The 21,513-nt window shown below is 42.4% G+C and overlaps 1 protein-coding gene across 4 annotated transcripts in view; it reads right to left on the minus strand.

The window, feature by feature from the left end:
- LOC111143744 (forkhead box P1) overlaps positions 1 to 21,513 on the minus strand; it is a 596,731-nt gene that overhangs the window by 159,564 nt on the left and 415,654 nt on the right. For 3 of the 4 annotated variants that reach the window (XM_022497580.1, XM_022497579.1, XM_022497578.1), the window contains exon 1: positions 9,737 to 9,922. The exons of the other annotated variant lie outside the window; for it this stretch is intronic. In XM_022497580.1, the coding sequence (XP_022353288.1) occupies positions 9,737 to 9,922 (186 nt within the window). Of the gene's footprint in view, positions 1 to 9,736; positions 9,923 to 21,513 lie in introns of those variants that run through there. 4 annotated transcript variants of the gene reach the window in all.

The raw sequence follows: 21,513 nt of genomic DNA on the forward strand, positions 1-21,513 counted from the left end.
GAAATAAAGAAGAAAGGAAGGAAAGGAAGAAAGGAAGGAAGGAAAGGAAGAAAGGAAGGAAGGAAAAAGAAAAGAAAAATAGAAGTGGAAAGAGAAGGAAGATCCAAACCAGACTAATAATCTAAAATTTGGAACTACTCACTCTTGGCCAAGTTAACAAGGGCAAAAATCATCATCATCATCATCATCTCCAATAATTTACATTTCTCAGAGCAGTTACTGCAAATAGCAAAGATTACCCTAGTATAACAATTGAAGAAATAAGGACCATCTAGAAATAGAGCAGCGAGTATAGTTAACTCCCTGCACTTAGGGTACTAAAATAAAAACAATGTATTGAATTGCTTACCATGGGCCAGGCACTATGCCAGTTAGTTGCTGTAGACTTGCTATCTTACTTCTTATTCCCAACATCTCAAAGGGAAGCAGGGCAAGGTTTTATGATTACCAAATTAAAGTGGAAAATCATGAGATGGTGAGGTTCAGCGACTTGCCCAAGGTCACAAGTCTAGTAAATGGCTGGGACAGAAAAACAAAAACAAGCAAACACCGTGTCATACATACTCGACACTCACATTCTACCAAGGTCACTGGTCAGACCAAATATGGCTGCAGGTAATTCTGGCAGAGGGATATGCAGTCCTACAGAGCATGAATGAATGCAGGTCCTTTTGTTTTCAGGAGGAAGGGAAAGGCCTTGTCTCAGTATCACATCTTTTAATATAACTTTACCTGCTTTCTCTTCCCCACACAAAAGACTTGCTTTTTTCAACCAGATCCTTCCATTCCCAGGATCTTGGAGCCATGGCTACATCTGCAAATGTGCCCTCCCATCCTCTGTCCGTATTTACAAGGCATCCACGTGTCTTCTCCACTTAAATTCTACTTTTTCCAGACAAATACTGCATGATCTCACATATATATACACACACACACACATATATATATATATATATATATGCAACCTAAGAAAGCTGAACTCCTAGAAGGAGAGTAAAAAATGGTGACTGCCAGACATTGGAGGGTGGGAAATGGGGAGATGTTGGTCAAAGGGCACAAAGGTTTGGTTAGTTATGCAGGATGAGTATGTATTAGAATTCTTATGCACAGCATGGTGCCCATACTTAATAATACTGTATTGTCTGCTTGAAATTTGCTAAGAGAACTTTTTTTTTTTTTTTGGATGTGTTTGTTTATTTGAGAGAGACAGAGCAGGGGGAGGAGCAGAGGGAGCAGGACACGGAGACTCTGTCCTGAACATGGAACCTGACTTGGGGCACCATCTCCCAACCCTGAGATCATGACCTGAGCCAAAATCAAGAGTCACATACTTAGTTGACTGAGCCACCCAGGTGCCCCACTAGGAGGATACTTCTTAAGTTCAAACTCATTACACTCACAAAAGGCTAAAAGTTTAGTCAAAGTTAGTTTGAGTTGGTGATCTTTTCACAGTGTATAAAAACATTAAGTTGTACACTTTAATTCATATGTAGTTTCTTTATGTCAAAGATATCTCCATAGAGTTGCTAAAAAGTTAAAAAATTAGATTAATAATGAACAAATTCTACCTTTTCCTAAAAACTCTGCTTATAATTTAATTCCTTCCAGCAGGAGTGTTCCCGGGCGTCCTCTGACCCAAGGAACCGATGCTTGCTGTGAATCCCTGCGGTGCCCGGAGCGTCTACGGCTTCGATGGCAACACCCAAGCAGGCAGAGGGGCAGGAGTGGACACACCCAGCTACACCTGTTCTCCCTCACACTGGGCTTCACCTCTTTACCTATCCAAGTTCATCCAGCTTCTCTTATGATTCCAATGCTATTGCGGTCATCCACCGATGCACATTCCTTCCTCAAACCCTTGTAGGGACAAGCACCCCATTCCTTGGTTCAGAGGGGCCAAGAATACAATTTTTCAAAAAGAGCATTTCATAATGCCAACAGCAGAGAGACTGAACTGAAAGAGCACAGACTTCTTGTCATAAATGAATACAAGTCCAGCACAGCTCAGGCGCTGGGCACCTGTGTCTTTGCTCTGCCATCATCTAAGTTAGACCCACCTCTCCCACCTACCTGGAACAGCTTTCAGATCCAGCATGATTGCTGGCCCGTGTTTTTTCACCCATTGGGGATTCTCACACTCTGCTATGACTACTTGCTTTTTTTTTTGAAGATTTTATTATTTTTATTTTTTTTTTATTTTATTTATTTCTTTGACAGACAGAGATCAGAAGCAGGCAGAGAGGCAGGCAGAGCAGGCTCCCTGCTGAGCAGAGAGCCCAAGGCGGGGCTCAATCCCAGGACCCTGGGATCATGACCTGAGCCGAAGGCAGAGGCTTTAACCCACTGAGCCACCCAGGCGCCCCTAAGATTTTATTTTTATTTATTTGAGAGAGAAAGAGGTGGTGGGAGAGCGGAAGGGACAGGGAGAGAGAATCTGAAGCAGACTCCTCGCTGAGCAAGGAGCCTGACGCAGGGCTTGATCCCATGACCACAAGATCATGACCTGAGTGGAAACCAAGAGTCAGACGTTCAAGCGATTGAGCCACCCAGGAGCCCCTGCGATGATCATTTATTAAAAAACATTTTCTCTGGATGCTCTTTTCCTCTCAGTTTTAGTGAGATACACTTAACATATAATACTTTAATTTTTTGATGTACACCACAGTGATACATTAGACATATAAATTGGCATGTTTTGATATCTATATGATATAAAGAGAGATACGTCTATATATATATAGAAACATATATATATATATATATAGACGTATCTCTCAAAATGATTATCACAGTAAGTTCAGTTAACAGCTATCACCTCACATAGTTACAATCTTTTTCCTTGTAACAAGAACTTTTAAGATCTACTCTCTTAGCAACTTTCAAATATTCATTTGATACAATATGGTTAACTTCACTCACCAAGCTGCATATTACATCCCAAGAACTTTCTTATCTTGTAACTTTAAGTAGGTAGCTTTGGACAACCTTTACTCCCATGCCCACCTCTCACCCCCACTCCCCGCCTCTGACAATCACCAACCTGTTCTGTTTCTATGGGTTTACTTACACTAGATTCCACATTACGAGTGAGATCATGCAGTATTTGTCTTTCTCTTTTTGACTTATTTCACTCAGCACAGTGCCCCTAAGGTCCATTTGTGTTGTTGCATATGGCAGGATTTCCTTCTTTTTTATGGGTGAATAATAGTCCGCACACACCACATTTTCTTTATCTATTCATCTATCAATGGACACTTGGGTTATTTCCTTTGTCTTGGCTATTGTAAATAACGCTGCTAGGAATGTGGCAGTGAAGGTGTCTCTTTGAGGCAGTGACTTCATTTCCTATGGATATATATCCAGAAGGGGAATTGATATATCATATAATAATGTTATTTTTAACTTTTTGAGGAACCTCCATACTGTTTTTTTACAGTGGCTGCACCAGTTTACATTCCTACCAAAAGTGCACAAGGGTACCCTTTTCTCCACATCCTTGCCTACCCTTGATATTTCTTGTCTTTTTGACAATAGCCATCCTAACAGCTGTGAGGCACCATCTTCCTGAGGTTTTGATTTGCATTTCCAAATAAATGTATTCTTCAAATACAGTTTTTGTATTTTAAATACAAAATATTTGGTTCCTGGTTAATGGGGATGAGGAAGATAATAATAAATGTTGTAATTTTTGGCTATTTATTACCAGACAGGTACTGAAGAGTACAGACATATTATCTCATTTAATTTTCACAGTTCTTTGAGAGATTATTACACCCAGTTAAGGGACACCTGGGTGGCTCAGTCAATTAGGTGTCTGACTCTTGATTTCGGCTCAGGTCGTGATCTCAGGATCGTGGGACCGAGTGCCGCTTTGGGTTCTGCCCTCAGTGGGGAGTCTGCTTGAGGATTCTCTCTCCCTCTCCCTCTAGCCCTCCCCACCCATTCATGCTCTCTCTTTCTCTAAAAAAAAAAAAAAAAATCCTAAAAAAAAAATCAATTATTATACCCAGTTAACACATACAGTTAATACATACAGAAACATAGGAAGGGACAGGTTAATTATAAGCATTACGTGAAGTGTGCATGGAAAGTTCTTAGCACAGTACTTGTACATGATACTTACTAAATATAACATATTACTACGACACATTACCCCACACCTACGAAAATATATTTTGTGGAAAGCAAACATTCCTGTTTCCCAGTAATCTCAAACCAGTCATCGTCCTCTTTACAGAGACGACGAGAAAACCACAGCACCCTCTGTTGAACCGAAAGGAATCTAGGGCAGATACCGTTCACTGTACAAAAAACAAGCTGAGGGCAAGAGGGGATCTGTGATTTGCTCAAGGTCACACAGATGTGTAGCCAAGAGTCCTGGCTCCTGCTGCAGGCAAAGGCACTTGAGCAAGCGTGGTTCTTTCTGACCTTCACCAAACCCTAACCAAGCCTTGCCTTGACTGTTAGAACAATGCCGCAGGAATGGCGTCCTCGGGGCCAAACAGTGAGCTAGCAGGAGATGAAGATACTCACGCTGCTGCTGGTGAGGAAGAAGATGGCCAACACTGAATGCCAACCGTGGATCTGGCTTACTTCTAAAGTACTTTACATAAACAGAACATTTACATAATATGCCAAAGGTCACACAGTTTGGATTAGAATCCCTTCACTTGGACTTCAGGAATGACACAACCCAAAATGGCCACTGAACCACAGATCCATGGATTTGGAACTCCTCCATTCACAGAGAACTAAAACTACTTGCTAAACAGAACAGATCTTCAAGGGAAAAAAAAATTAGAAATGTTCAGAAGAATTGAAGCCAGCAAGACAATCCTATAAGAAAGTTTTTGAGATTTTATCTTTTCTAGAAATATAAATATATGTGCTTAGACTACAGGTAGAGGATATGGCAAAAGAAAAACAGATTTGATTGCTCTGGTCAAGGAACTAAAATCCCTTTCTCAAAAAGGAGATTAAAAACAAAACTTTGTTCATCAGATGCGCAGCTGTGTTCACTGAGTTGTGATCACAGTGCGACAATGATTTTTGGAACTTCTAGTAACCGCAGTTTAGCATAAGGTGGAACTTGAGTCTTCACGCATGAAGAAATAGGGATTCTCTGGGAATTTGGGGGAATTACTGACCTTGAGAGAATCACAGCAATTCTGAAGAAAAAGAAATCAGCTTTAAGAAATATTAATGTAAGGGCACCCGGGTGGCTCAGTTGGTTGAACAACTGCCTTCGGCTTAGGTCATGATCCCGGACTTCCAGGATCGAGTCCCGCATCGGGCTCCCAGCTCCTTGGGGAGTCTGCTTCTCCCTCTGACCTTCTCCTCTCTCATGCTCTCTCCCACTCATTCTCTCTCAAATAAATAAATAAAATCTTAAAAAAAAAAGAAAGAAAGAAAGAAAGAAAGAAATATTAATGTGCTTACACAAAAGCACTAAGCATGGTAGTGTAGCATCCGCCAGTCGTTCTATCTGGATGTGAACCCCTTCTAACTGAACCTTCGAACCCCAGCTCCACCACTTGCTAGCTGTGTGATGCAGGGTAAGTTACTTAACCTCTCTGTGCCCCAGTTTCTTCATCTGTAAGAATGGAAGGAGATAACCGTTCCTCCATCACAATCAGTACATGTAAAGTGCACGAGCTAGGGTCTGACATTCAGTAAGTTATTCTTCGGTGACTTCAAAAAGCGTTTCATACATGATCCCTGATTATGAACACGATAAGCTCATGGTAGAAGATATGGAGCATCCATACATTAATTAGGAAAAGAAAAAAACAAAGTGTCGTATCATCACCTGCATATTGGTACATTGTCAACATCTGGGAGTATGCTTAAGCGAAGGCTTAAGCGAAGTAATTTTCTTTTTTTTTTTTTTTAAAGATTATTTATTTATTTGACACACACACAGAGAGAGAGAGAGAGGTCACAAGTAGGCAGAGAGGCAGGCAGAGAGAGAGGGGGAAGCAGGCTCCCCGCCGAGCAGAGAGCCCAATGTGGGGCTCAATCCCAGGACCCTGAGACCATGACCTGAGCTGAAGGCAGAGGCTTAACCCACTGAGCCACCCAGGTGCCCCGCAAAGTAATTTTCTTAAGCATACCTGGAATCATATTATTGATGGTCTTTTAAAAATTACTTTTTTAAAAGTTAAAAACCCATTTTAAAAGAGAATTTCCAAATCTGATTTCTATACTCAGGTTCAAATAAACAGTACCAGAGCCCAAACTACCTAAGCACTACTACCCTACTCTAGAGACCTCTGAGAAAGCTTTCAACAAAAGACTTGAAACAGCAAAGGGCACATGACTAATTTTTTTCACTGTGCTTAGTAACCATAGCAGAGAGGCTTAAGACACACCAGAACTGAAGAATCACATAGTAACATCTAAACTTAACAGAATGTTTCAATTCTTTTGCCCCCAAAGCACCCGGCCACAGAGTAACTTCTGACTCAACTTTGCAGAGCGGTGTCTGTGTCTTTGCAAAGAACAAATGAACTTGATTTTTGTGGAAGTTAAACGGCCTACATCATATTGGGTTCCTGTGAAATCAAACAAAAATAAAAAATCCCGGCCCGTGTTGTATCTTAAAAACAACAACAACAACAACAACAACAAAATCCTCACTTTGACCCAAAATAGATTAAAATTAAGCTTCAGTACTCTTCACCGGCTCCCCTCTCCACCCCCGCCGTCAATATCCCGCACTAGCTATATTTTCCAGTCCAGTTTCTTCATAGTAAAACACTTTCTCATGAGACTGCCTGTGGTCAGGGCTGAATATGGCACTGGAAAAATGCTTCTCATGGCATCTAGATCATAGCCCTTCCAGGTCTAGCCTGACCATTAAGTACAGACACACCCGGAAATTGTAAACTATTTTAACAACAGGACATTTTCCCACCTCAAAAGTGGGATAATCTTTGCAGCCTACCTATGTCCCAAGGGTGTTCTGAGTATTAACAAGTTAGCATTAGTCAGCCACTTTGATTTCACAGACAAAGGCTCTGTACAAGCACAAAGTATGATTATCCAACCCAACCGCCTTCTGGAGAGTCACCCAAGAGGACGACAGAGGAGAGAGAGCCTCCTGCTTCCATCACTGCCCTCTCCGGAGCAAAGCCACCTCCCAGTGACATACATGCTGGGCCAGACTGGTGGGGGCTGTGCTATGTCCGAGTGTCTGCTGCATTGTTCCCTTATATAGTCAATGAAGAGGGAATCCCTCTGTGTGCACGTTTCCAATCCGCATTCCAGAACAGTATAGGCAATGAAGCAGATTTTCAACGGGGATTTATAGGGCTTGATATGACCAGGCCAGGCACCGTGCTAGGCTCCTGCCCACTACTTTTTCAGGATGCGGATGAAAGGGGAAGCCTCTGTAGAAAATCATCCTCGAAGTTATCAAAAACATGCTGGTGTGTGCACATTCGTCAGCTCAGGCTTAAGTATAAAGAACATCTATAGAGAGTTATGCAAACCCCACCTGAGATTTCAAACAACAATACAATGATGTTTTTGGCATGCTTGCTTCAAAATCTACTTTTAATGTAGATTCGAGCCTTTCCCTCTATCTCAAGAGGCCTCGATCTGAGATAACAATCCCGAAGAGCACCACATGCATTACATAATACTGAAGTCTGGAAGGTGTTTTTGAGGGACGATGAGGTACTTGTCGTTAGCTGCCATTATACTATCTGCTGGGCAAATTTAAAGAGAGGAGCAGAAGTTGGCCTCTAATCAATTATGCTGCACACTGGTCACAGAAACTCTGATGTACTTTCCTTTAACTCAACTGTTCGTGTTTAGATCTACAGTCAGAATAGGGCCTTCAGCAGAACTCCAAGAGCTGCTCATGTGTCCACACACACACACACACACACACACACACACACACACACACACAAGCACAGCAGCAAGATAGAGCTACTGAGGCAGGCATAACCAAGCCCAGCATCTAGAAAAGCCTCACTGCTGACCAACTAATCCTGGGAAATCCTGCACCATAAAACCATACACGGCAATAGATTAATCCTTGGGAAAAAAAAGCCTGGCAAATTTGCAGAAGTCAAAAAGGTTCCTGAGTCTCAAGGGTTAACTCACTCGCCTTTTACAAAAAAAAAAAGGCACATATAATTTCCTTTTATCATAAAACAATGCATTTATTATTTTCTGTATATCTGTTAAAGGGCATGGCTTTCTGAGTGGAAAACAAAACAGAACTTGGTCACATGTTTATTTGCTTCAGCTACTCCCTTCCCCTTCTGATAAATAATCAAACATGCCATCCAGAAAAAACAAAACCAGCGAGCTGGGAAATTTGATGGTCATCAAATAGACTGAGATACCAAGAAAAGCAGCCCACTGTTCCCACACTGAGTTTTCGGCCCCCACACCTACACTAACATCTGAGTAAATACCTTCAGTCACTCTTTCCATTTTCCCTGCAATTACTCCTACTGTTAAACAAATTGTCCTTAAGGCAGTCGCAAACATAATTTTTTTCCCTGCAAAGTAGAACAACTTCTGAACATTAAAAAAGCTAGCATAGCAATAGCAACACACGCGTGCACTTATTTATTTTGTTTAACTATTGCTTCCATCAGAGGTCCAGACAACCACAGAGCTTATTTCTTTCTCTATTCTAACAGATGCTGTTTTAGACAGTAAAATTTAAGGATATTTAGTCTGGGGACTAACAAACAAGGTTCAGAGTAATAACAATTCTCTTAAGATCAAAAGAGCTAATTTTCCATTTCCTGTCTATTCCCTGACCAGTACATAGTTAAAAAAAAAAAAATTAGCACCTGGCTTACCAATTACAGTGAAGTTGGGGGTCAGGGTTGGGGGAGGGGTGCAGCGGGAGGTGGAGGAGGAGGCACAAAGGGGCGACGGCATCAGACAGGAAAAGGTGGAACCCTTGAAAAAAAATGTCAAACCATGTGTTAAGAAACTCATTTCACCAGAAAGGATTCAGAGAGCAATCCCATCCACTTTTCGACACAGAGGGAAGCAGCAGCCCAGGTCCAAGGGCTTTCCCAACCATACTAATTACCCACAATGAGAATTTTGAAAAGAGCTTTCCAACATCAAAGTTAACAACCATCGCGGAAAGTGAGGCGGGCTTTCTCTTTCCTTTCGCAGCCCACTCCGTTTAAACAATAGTAATATGAATAAGATAATGACCATGCTTGTTTCAGCAGTCTGACTTTTATTGGCATGAAATTGGTACAAATATTATCAAGACCGATTCACAAGTGATGACGGTGTCATGATGCAAACATCAGAGGACAATTCCACAGAGGCAGAATTACAAAAGGCACCGTCCCTGAACCCTCTCACCACTGGTGATAACAGGAAGAAAAAGAAGGCAACACAAAACAAAGTCCCAAATAAGCAGAGAGGGCTCTGAACTACATTCAAGCATATAAAACTGTCCTGAGGACCCTCGGCTGCCTACTTCAGCTCGTATCCCAAGACCCGTCCGAAAGCAAGAGTGAATTAACAAGGAGTTAGAACCAACCGGTCTTCTCAAATCTCTAAAAAGAAAACCGCCTTTGATGGAGAGAGGAGGAGAGGGGGGACGGTGGAGAGAAAGCAGTAAACAAGTTGGATCATCTTATTTTGCCCTTCAGAGATCGTCTGCGCAGGAGCGGATCCCTAGTTTAAAAGTTTAACCCCGCAAAAATGTTCCTTTTTTTTTTTTTTTCCTCTGGACACTTACAGAGAAAATGAAGAGTTTGACGGAGTGAGCTCGCACTGTCTGCCTTTGGATTTCCGTCTTCTTGCTGTAGATGGGTTCTGGCTGTTTCTGTGAAGCGGGGGTTGCCGAGTGGTAAAAAAGATGTTTGAATAAACAGGAAGTGCTGTGCGGCTGAAGCACACTCGAGGAGAAAACACACTGGAACATTGCCCTTTGTAGGCAACCTCAGGGACGCTTGCCTCCACAGTAGCTGGCTGGGCTCTCACTAAATGACAAAGAAACCACAAGAATTCCTCAAGTAATTCTTCACTTTCAAAGTTGAAAGATCAGTTGGAGCTTGCAGGTAATTTTCAAAGTTGCATTTAGCACTTAAGGAAATCTATTAATGCTCCCCGTATCTAAATCACTCCAGGTCTGCAAGCAGCGACACAGCATCAGAAGTGTGTCCTGGCCAGACCGAGCCCTTGCCAAATGGCTCATTCTCGCAATCAAATACACACCGACAGGGTTTCGGGAAACCTGCTCTTGAGATATTTTTGTGGTGACATTTACATAGGCAGGATGCTTTAAAAAAAAAAAAAAAACAGGGAAGAAAGAAAGAAAATCCAGATTCTGCAGACTTTAGAGGAATTTGTCACATGTATTTTTAAAGAACATATCGTCCCGCATTCCCGGGATATGCCCTTGATCTTGCTTTTGCTGCTTTTCCTTTCCACTTTCCTTCTCTGCAATCAACCAAACTACCTGTTTATCTCCAGATGCCTAGCTTGTCTACTGGAACACTCCTTAACCCGCCCCAAACTAATTATCAAAGTCCTGTCTTCCGTCACCCGGGTAACTTGACAGACACTGTAAAGAAAAGTAAACTGCTAAAGGCAGAACACGTCAGCTTGAAAAATAAGATGAGGAGCTGAACAGCCATATTCAATAAAAAAAGAAACAGGGGGAAGGGGAGGAGGAAGAAAAAGATTCCTTCTGAAAATGTATTGCTGTTGTGGCAATGTTCTTCTGCCACGGAAGCAACTGATTTGTTATTTAGCGTGGAGTGCTGGACTGTCTGTCACGCAGGTGCTAATACTCGGCTAAAATAACTCATTGGGAACTGTCAGTGGGATGTTTACATAGGCCCCAATCTTTTCTTCATGGAAGGAAATTTTTTACTGGAATTCATCTTCTTTTGATCTCACATTCAAAGCAACGGCAGCTTGATAGACATTCAAGTCTGAAAGCAAATCCAGACGCTGAAGATAAACCGCCAGAATATGACAGGCAGAAGCATCTAAAGCTTATAAAAATGAAGAGAACAGCATGTCGCCCGAGTATTACAATAGCAGAAATCAAGAGACATATTAGGTGGAACTGATCAGCCACAAAAACAGTTCAAAAGGCAGATCATAGAAATAGAGGACTAGGCTAGGAGGAAAAAGAAAAATGGGAAAGATCTGGTTTACTGCCTCACCTCCCTTCTGAGCCCCACAGCGCTTCCATGTCTACCTCCCCACTTTTAGGAGGGGTGGAGTATCCAGTTCAGATGTTGCTGTCTAACTCAGCTGGTCCAGTTATAAACGCTGCAAATGGTTTTCTAGCAATCTATTTCCGAAAGGCAGGGGGGAAAGGCAGACCCTTACCTTGCTCAGGGTCCAGCAGGCTGCATTATACTAGCATCCCTGCATCTGCTCTGCAATGCAGTTTCAAAAGACACATAGCCTGGCCGCCATGCAAGTGGGCGGTCAGGAAGAGCAGCTCTCCACAGAAGGGCTCTAAGTAGTTCGAGATGGGGCTGGAGAGCTCTAAGGACTCTAGTTCCCTGACATGGCTAGTTACCGAATAAGCACGGACACTCCAACCTCAGTCACAAAAATAGACAGATGCATTCCGTCCTACAGACAGAGAAGTGCTCAACCCCTAGTAGCTTTGAAGCCCACTAGCACAGTTCCATAAAGGAATTACCGCAAGATCTTTCTTGGAGGCACGCAGTTGTTTTCTTTTAAAAATAAGCCTCTTATTCGAATCAAAGTCAGTGCATATAAAGGAAAGGTAACTCTCCCGCCAAGTCTGTCCCCAGAGCTGTTTGTTAGCAAACACGGCGTGAATGGGCAGCACCAGGTTAAAGGGAAATAGAATTTCACCTTCGGACTTAGCCTGCGGTTCCTCCAGATTCTGCACAACCTTCTGGGACTTCAGAGCCAGATCTTCTGCAGCACCCTAGACTTTTTTTAAATGTCCCTCCCCGCCTTTCGCATAATAAATCAACTGTGCAATGTAGATTTAAAAAATGTACTAACCTATTTAAAATGATGTAATCAGTTTAAGGGTTCGCCTCATGCAAACAAGATGCCTGTGTAACTTAGTTACAAATGTAAAAAACACGAACAGGCAAACAAAACAAAACAAAAGCCCTCCTGGATTCTAAGACTGTCCTTAAATTTACCTTCTCTCAAGCCTACAGAGTTGGTTTGCTAAATAAAGTTGATTATTGGTCTTTCAACTGCCCTAGGCCCATGTCTTAAAGTCACTACTGTTCCTCTCTAACCTTAAAAAAAAAAAAAAGGTACCTAATACTTACTCCCAAAAATCTCCTAAGTATCCCATGTTGCTGTAGATATGACCTTTACCCAAAACAGAGAGGTCTATCATGAAAAAAAGAGAATGCTAATTCCACTCCCTTATACATTCTAAGACATTCCTCCTCTGCAAACAATGCTGTCACTACAGCGGTGGGGCAAGGAGCTACCCTCCACTTCTTAGGGACGCTGAAGGTCTTTTTTAAAAACCTGCCATGTATAAAGACCTTCATTAGTATAATTAAGTGACTGTTGGGGCTTTTTTTTGATATAAACAACTTTTGATATGTCATTTAAAAACCTCATAATAATATCATTAAAGAGCTCCCATTTTTTAAAAGAAAAATTGTCTGCTCAGGGCCATGGAATAGTAGCCATGCTCCAGGACACTTCCTCTCTCCCTTTCAGACTTCTGGACTTGAATGTCACCATAGACCTTGAATCCTTGAATGTGAAATGGCTTCACGCTAATTGCTCTAATTGCTTGAAGATGTGCAGGCAGGTGAAACTTGATCCCCGTGGCCATTGTAGAGACCAAGAACAACACTGGAATGTTTACACAGTGGTTTGATTTTAATAGACAGAAGGGCTGAGTTTAAGACAGCAAAAGCACAGCTAATAGGTGACCCCTTAATGTAGTCCTCCTTAAAAAAAAAAAAAAAAAAAAAAAAAAAGACACACAACAAAATACAATTTCATGTTCTAAAAGGCAGTGTCCTAAATGCCAAGGTTATTTGCTTGACTCCTGTAGTGAGTCCATGTTACGTTGCACCTGACATTTACACCCGAAACTCTACCCCGAATACATTTTTTTTTTTTTACCTTAAAACAAAAAAGCACTTTATATGTCAGTCACCTTACAAACAGATTATGACTGTACGGTATTTCCAAGTAAGTGCACTCATTTAAATTTTAAATTGGATATTTTTCACTACTGCGATACTCCCTGTCCATTAAAGGGGAAGCCTTGTATCTCCTTGTTTATTCCTTTGCTGCTCCTGCACCCTCTCCCCACCATGTACGGAACTCCTGACCCTTGTAGATTCCATGACTTCAGTTAAAGTTGAACCCACACCCCTTCACGTTGGTGCTTAAGACACATGTGCATCCTTTCGGGGCCTTTTTCCTTTGTTACTGCGTGGGACTGTGGTCTGCTTCTCATCCAGGGGCTAAGGCAGCCATGGGAGTGGCTGACATAGTTATTCAATGACAGTGGCCATTCTCCCTGGATATTTTAATGAATTGAGATGGATACAGAGGTTTGACAATGGCTCCCCAGAGTCCCCTCTTAACAGGAAATATATTGCAGCAAGACCAAGAAAAAAAATACAACAGCACCTACAAGGTGTCATTAACAAAAGGAAACCAACAAGGGTTAGAGGCAGGCTTAGACAGGTGTTGAGATACACACATACACACACACACACATATACACATACACACACGTTTTTATGTAATATATGTATGTGTGCACATATATGCTCACACACATATACATGCATATATAAGTATCAAGAATCTGAACATATAGAGTTATTTCCTATGGAGTCAAGTGAACGCTGCTAAGGAGAAAACAGGAATTAAACATTTACTACAGAAAAAAAAAACCCACGAAACAATGAAATTATTTTACGGTTAGGCTAGGCAATTAAAAGCAATAGATGCACCTTGCACATGAGAACAGAGAAGCGGGCAACACCACAGACAGCTGGGAGCACTGTCAAATGGCGGTGGCTCAGCTAAGTTCTGCTGTGGATTAACTTCTGAGGGTAAAACACAAAGTGCAGAAGAAAAAGGGCAAAAAAAGAAAAAAAAGCCCCTTTAAAGCTATGAAACGCTTTTAGTTATATAAGGTAAGTAATAAATATAGGAACTTGCAGTGCCTGGACTATTTGTCCCCAAACACGGAAAGACAAAACAATCTAACAAAAATAACTGCGCAGCACACCCTTTCCAATCACAGCACCTCGCAGGCTTTTATGGACACTTGTGCACTGTCCTAAAATTTATAATCCCCTATTAAGAAGTAATGCCTCTTGCTCCGAGAAGGGGGCAGGGGGAGCGAGCGTCCATTTATCCACATAAAGATTAAGTATAAACTAGTCCAAGCCAGGGAGAGGAACACCAAGGGAAAAGTAAACAGGCCCCCACCCCCACCCCCAAAATAGTTCCCCTTTGAAAGCTCTATGCAGCGAGTGCCTGGTACCAGCGAGTGCCCTATTCCTCAGAGGGGTCAGCAAAGCTATGCTAGACTGACAGGTTCAGTTTACGGCAGGCCAGAACTTTGTTTGGATATACTGGCCTTGCTCACCGCCAGCTTAACAACAGATGGCTAGAAAACTTTCATTATGCTGCACAGGACTGAACTGCAAACAATCCAGAAAACTGTGAAAAGTTTAACTCCCTCTAAACCGATGTGCCAAACCAGGGTCTGCCCAGAGCCAGTGAGCCAGGGTGGCCCAGGGGACCGTGGAAGTGATGGGGAAAACAAACGGGCACTTGCTAAAGGCCCAAGTCAACTCAATGTGCCAGTCTGGATCCCAGAAGAGCAGAGACCCTCCTTGGTCTTGATTTTAACTGTTCGAAGCCCATTCCTTATAAGGAGTTATACTGACTGTGCCTTCTTTTTGATTTTCCCAAAATACACTGTCAGACTTCCCCTCCCTTTGGAGAAAGAAAATCTCCCTCCAGACAATTCTCAAGCTCCCTTCCTGTCTTCCCTCCCTCTGGAAATTGGGAGGACAGGACCCAGCAGTCTCACTCTAACACCTAGATTTAAATATGATTTATCCAAATCTGTATATAATTTAAATATTCATTAAATCGATTCAATCACATGAACCCTAATATCTCCTAATGCTCCGAGACAGGTTATAAATGCACCTTCAAAGGTTTAATTCAATTGGCAATCTGAGAGGTCTTATCACTAGGAATGTGTTATTTTCATATTATTCAAGAAATGAACAAACGTGCTTTCCACAAATGTATTTTAGAAGCTACCCTTTCCTGTTATTGAAAGAAAATTGTGTTTATTACTCCTTTAGCATAGTGTAAACTCATAAACGTCAACAGAGAGTACAAGGAAAGCTGTCAACTAAATATTGTTTCCTTCATGAGCTGTTCTTCCAAGTCAATTACGCCTTTCAACTTCTGGGGCATTGTATGATAAACTGGCAGTAAAAATCATTCACATTAATATACCATGGTGCCTTGCCTGCAAAAGGTAATTAAAGAAGTAAATGACTCATAAGAATAGACATATTAGCTGCAAAATGAAAGGCAACTGAGCTGCCACATAAAAATATGTACCATTAAGATACTGCATTTTCATATTCCTGTAATCAGCTTCAGTAGACTAATGCTTATTTAATCCAGTTCTGTGCTAAGTCCATCAACAACTGTTTTTTGCTGTTTTCTCCTTGACTGAACATTATGAGAGCAGGTTTGGAATAAATACTGCAATGAGATTTTTGCATACTCAATTGAAGAACAGGTTTTTACATTTTAAAATCTATTTTTTTTTTTTTTGCTTTCTCTGAGAAATACAACATGAAAAAAATAATTGTTGGGGGAAGAAAAAAATTTAAATATATATGTATATATATATATATATATATATATACATATAGTATATATATATATAGCTAGCTAGAAACATCTCTTTAAACAGCAGAACGTTTTAGGGAAAAATATTTATTTCCACGTTCACCTGTTCTGACCCATACCACTGATGATCAGCACAGGGGAGAGGGAGCCATGCTTCCCAGATCTCTGCTACCTTTATAAGGTGCTCCCTTTTGTTAATAACATCTTCCATTAGCATTAGTGGGATAAGGCAATTTATCCTGTGGCAGGGACGGAAGGAGAACGGGAGAAGGAGGAAGGGTCTGACAGGTGTGGCAGGAGAGGACCACAGCCTTGCCTAGTGGCTCCTGAGTTCTTGGCCTTCCAGAGAGTGGATCTCACAGAACAGAATCTTCCCAAAGAAGAGCAAACTGACCCTCAAATTAACTACTCTACTTTCCATTCTCTGGCTTTGAAACTGACTTTGCTTTATCCCTCCCAACCTTTATTTCGGCATTCCCCTCGCAAGTCCAGACAAGCCACAAGAAGACACCTCCGGTGGGGTCTGAGATGCTCCGCTAAAATTGCTCGCTGTCCTGCCTCTGGAAGCTCCACCTTGACCGGAGGAGAGGAGTCCACCATTTGCCTGAGTGAGACGTTCTGGGAACATTTAGATGCAGGAAGTTTCCGGGAGGCTGGAGAAATGCCCGTTCTTGTTGTGGAAATTAGGGCTCTTTGTTGATGACTGATGTGGGTCTAAGGCTTTGCCAATTCAGTTTGGGAGTTTCAGTTTTCAAAACTCTCCCGATTCCTCTCCCAAGGTCCGTGTTTCCAGCCAGCAGTGAAAATCGGCCTATAAAACCTATCTGTCTTCTATCGTGTCTGCCAGCAATCCACTCACTTTTAATAACATCTAAATGCATCTAGATGGGGTCCACTCGCTTATCAAAAAAGCCCAAGAGATTCCTGACCTGTTTTTGTCTTCAGATGATAGGCTTTCGACAGAGGCAAAGGTCTACATTTCTATACAAGTTGTCGCCGTCTCCCCTTCCCTCCTTCTGTGCAAACAGAAATCTCTTTGGCTTTAAAACTGATGAGCAGACAGCAGGGCCTCAAGGACAGCCCAGGGTGTGGGGACAGCCCTACAAGGACCCTTTGCTGTTTATTTACCTTTTCACAGTACTGAGAACTGCCGAGAGCCTCCAAATTTAGGCTGGGTCTCTTCTCTCCATGTATTGTTGCCTCAGTGTTCGAGCAGACACCACTTGGAACCACAATTAATGAGCTCTAGTCCTTTTTCTAATTAAGGAACAAAGGTTCCTGTGTGCACAGTATGGTGACGCTGTCTGCGGAACACACGTGGAAGGCGAAGTGAATGCTTCTAATTGCTTCAAAATGGGATTTTTAATATTTAGGAACATAATGGGATCGGGAAATAAGAGCATTTCCAACATCCTTTACAAATAAGGCTTTACAAAATATTGTTAGCTGTTAATAATACATCATTATCAAAAATGAAAAGTTATGAATACCAGGCACATAACCTTTGTATTCACGTGAATTAACCTATATGTATGAATACAATGATACGTGAATTAGTTTTTAAAAATACATTAAAACAAGAAAAAGCCCTCCTTACAAAAAAAAAAAAAGAAAGAAAGAAAGAAAGAAAGAAAGAAAGAAAGAAAAAAAGAAAGAAAAATGTGAGAAGGCAGCTCCTGTGAGCCTGATACTCCTCAGACCTTAGCAGATTAGGATTCAAACGTGTAATTAAGAAAGATAACCCCAGTTTTCATAGTAATTAGGGGCTGTGGGAAATAGGATCTTATCTCTCAAAAGTGTTACAAATATACCACACTTCTAAATAACCTGCAATGCTTGGAAAGTAGACTCACTACCAAGGGCAAAGCTGCTGTGCCGTGAGCGAACAGAGTAAATGACAGACCGGCGTTCAAGTCCATTAGCTGCTATGTGATAGGAGCACATTCACTAGCACGCGACCTGTGAAAAATCTTAGATCTCTTTAAATCTTTGAATTGGATTACTGCATTAATTCTTAAGAACTGCAATCCTTCAACCAAGTCAAATTACCCTCATTAACAGTGGAAAAACTGCCTCTGCGATAAGTAAAAAAAAAAGATATTTATTACCTATAATCACTTTCACGTACTTCACCTAGAAATATGACGAACGGTGCCAACAACTTTGGCAATGGCAGCATCTTGATTTTGCATACTGATCTGAGATAAAATAACACCGAAAACATGTGCATGGTGTCGTGAATTTTTTTTCGCATCTACAGGACATGTCCTTCCCTTATCCCAAGCCTCTGACAGGAAGCAAATAGCCCCATTTTACAGGAGAAGACACGCGGGACGTAGGCAGAGACACTGCGACCGCTGTCCAAACTCTCCCAACTGATCAGGGACAGGGTCTCCTGGCCGTGTGTTCTGGACCTACACTACAGGGATTAATTCAGAAATACAGTCTTCTAATGCTCGGGTCATGCAATGCGCCGACTTCTCCAAATCACACTCAGGGAAGGAAAGGCAGGCAAAACAGATGCAAAGATCGGAACGCAGCTCCGAGGATAGAGACGATGCCCATAATAAATACAACAAAGCCGCCTCAATTCCTCCCTCACCACATTCACTGTGACTAGTTAACCTGCCTCGAGAATGCAGCCACTATGTCCTTTTCCAGGGACAGAGGTAAAAGATATGTAAATTGGTCTACGTAGGCTGGCCTTGTTGCCTTCTAAAATGGTCTCATCGGAAATGTGATAACAGCTTGACCGATTGTGAGCAACTTACGGCACTTGATGGCAAATGAGCCCCTCGAAGCCCACTGACGGTTGTTCTTGGCTCCAGGGATGGGACTGGACTTCTCAGCACAAACCAGTGCAGGACAGTCCTCAGCACTGAGAAGGCAAGCAACTGGGGAAGGGGCAGGGGGGTTCTGTGTTTATGGAAAGGAATGGTTTTTATACCGGGTATCAAGGAATGGGACAAGGTGAACAGGCAGAAGTTACTTTCTAGAACGTGAGAGCAACCAACGCTTCTCAACAGCTATAATAAAATGCTAACTGGAGTTCAAAATGAAAACCCAGAGACACCACACGGCTCTGAAGTACCTTCTGAATCATCAGGAGAGAAAAAGAAAAAGGGAAAAAAAAAAAAAAAGAAAAGATAAAACCGTGCTCTGGATAGTTGTCATGTGAAATGTATTTACTGCAACCTCCTGATTTGAAACTAGGTAGTCTTCATTTAGTGCAATGATGATAAAAATCAATTAAGTAGAATATTACTGGTGGCTATCCTATAATCTACCATGACCTTCTTTTTGTATAACTTCCAAAAACCAATCGTCGTTTGGACGAGCATTTCGACTCCACATCAGATCTGCAGGGCTGCGGTAGAGCCCAATAATCAGGGAAACAGCACTGGTCCATCTCAGTCTGTAGCAGGGACGGGCATTCACTGCCCGTCTACGCTTCCAATGACCTTGCAAGCTGGGAGTGACCATACCCATTCCGCAGAGGAGGAGGACGAGGTCAGAGAGGTTGACTAACCTGCCCAAGGAGAAACACCTTCTAAAGTGGGCGACCGACAGCTTGGAGGTGAAGGTGAAGGCGAGGAGAAGTCTGAGGGAGGAGGCGTTCAGACGAGGGCTGGGAACAAAGAGGCTCCTATCTTGGGGCAATGAAAAATTTGCAGGAAGCCATGATCCACACATCAGACGGCCATGACCTAGAGACTCGTCACTCACCTCCTGCACTGCATATTTCAAAAGAGCATATGGGAATGGGTCTTCTTTGGCTCTACCATTTGGCTCTCTTCCTTTCAAGAGCTTTGTGATCTGCAGTCAGGTGCTTCCCAAACAATAAATGCTTTACCAGTGACCTCATGATTAACCTGGTTCATGACTCTAGCAACCTTTCCATATGAATGTTAAAGTTACCTTTGCACAAGTACCAGACCATACCTTCTACTGACACATCAAATAAACACACCTTTTGATGCATGAGGACCATCTCAGCCCTAGGCCTATGAAGGTGCCCCTTCCCAAGGCTTATAGTCGCATAGGAATTAGAGATAAGGTGCCGACAACCCACAGATCCAGAAATAGAAAGCCACTACTGAGGAATCTTTAATGAAAGAACTTCACGTCCTTGTCTTTTCTAGTCTACTCTAGATAAGGCCATTGAGATTGTCCATGAAGAGTGGATATTTAAAATGAGACACCCAAGCTGAGAAGCAATCAACCAGCCAAGCAAGAGAGCGAGGAAGTTCAAGGAGACGGACCACGGGGGCTGAAAAATTACAGGTGGAAACAAGATGCTAAAAGATGAACTTAAAAGTAGCTGCTTTTATACAACTGTGCTGTTCCAATAACAACGGTCTCTTCAGGCCTTTTGAAAAAGATTCTTTTTCTTTTTCAATCCTTTTAAGGCAGAAGATGTATACAGATTGCAAATATGCTTTCGATCCAATGGCCTGGAATATAAAATGCATTGTGGTGGCAAAAAACTCTAAACGCATAAAGGAGTTTATGTGGTTTCGACAGAAAAATAAATATCTTCAATGCGGCCCCCGTCTCTGTCTTTACCTTCTTCAATGTTGCAGTGCACCAGTGGTGGGCAGAACGCTAAGATGATCTCCTACATTCCTACCCTTTGTCCCAGATAGTTGACCCATCCATGGTCAAGATGTTGATTTGCAGGGTTTTGCAGCTGTAATTAAGGTTCCAAATCAGCTAATCTTAGGATAGGGAGATAATCTAAACAGGCCTTAAAAAAAAAATCAAAGGAGGTTTATATTTGGGAGTTTATATTAGCATTTAGCAGTCAGAGAGAAAGTCAGCCTTTCCAAGCACAAGAAATCTCTGATGTACCACTGCTGGCATCAGGGAGAGAAGGCCACCTGGCAAGAAATATGGGCAGCCTCGAGAAGCCCAGAGTGGCCACTGGTTGACAGCCAGCAAGGAAATGGGGACCTCAGTCCTACAACCACAATGAACCACATTCTACCAACAACCCGAATGGACTGCAAGCTGATTATTCCCCCAGCATCTCCAGACAAGAATTCTGTCCAGGTAACACCTTCTACCCTCGGACCCTTCTGGAACTCTGAGCAGAGAAGCCAGCAGTTCTGTGGCTGGACTAGGGACCCATGGGACTGGGAGCTGAGAAAGGGGCACTCTAAGCTGCTAAGTTTATGGCCATTTGTTCTGCAAAAACAGAAAACTAATACATGTGGGCAAGAGATGGAATCCCATCACCTGTGTCTAAAGCTTATGGAAGAAGCTCCTGAAAGGGAGGAGCACTGGAGGGGAGGGGAATGGAAAGATGGAGCAGCGTGCCTTCTGGCCTCATGGGGACTGACGTGGTGAACTCGTACAGGGCCACTCGGCCATCCCTGGTCTCACTTTCCTCACCTGTAAAGAGGAGTTGAAAGCCCTGGGCCATCGTGAGGGTGGGGGTCAGCTTGGGAGAACACACGGGCACAAACACTCTGGAAGTCCTAGAACACCATCTGAGGTTGGTTTGTACTGCTTCTTTGCTGGGCCATGCAGATCCCTCATTCTCAGCTTCCCTTTATCCAGCTACTCCCTTCATCCATGAGAACGCTGATCAAGACACAACTACGGGATCATCCTGGGCTGGCAAAG

The sequence above is a fragment of the Enhydra lutris genome, unplaced genomic scaffold (genome assembly GCF_002288905.1).
Source record: "Enhydra lutris kenyoni isolate GAN:26980312 unplaced genomic scaffold, ASM228890v2 scaffoldscaffold10, whole genome shotgun sequence".
In the NCBI taxonomy this organism is placed as follows: domain Eukaryota; kingdom Metazoa; phylum Chordata; class Mammalia; order Carnivora; family Mustelidae; genus Enhydra; species Enhydra lutris.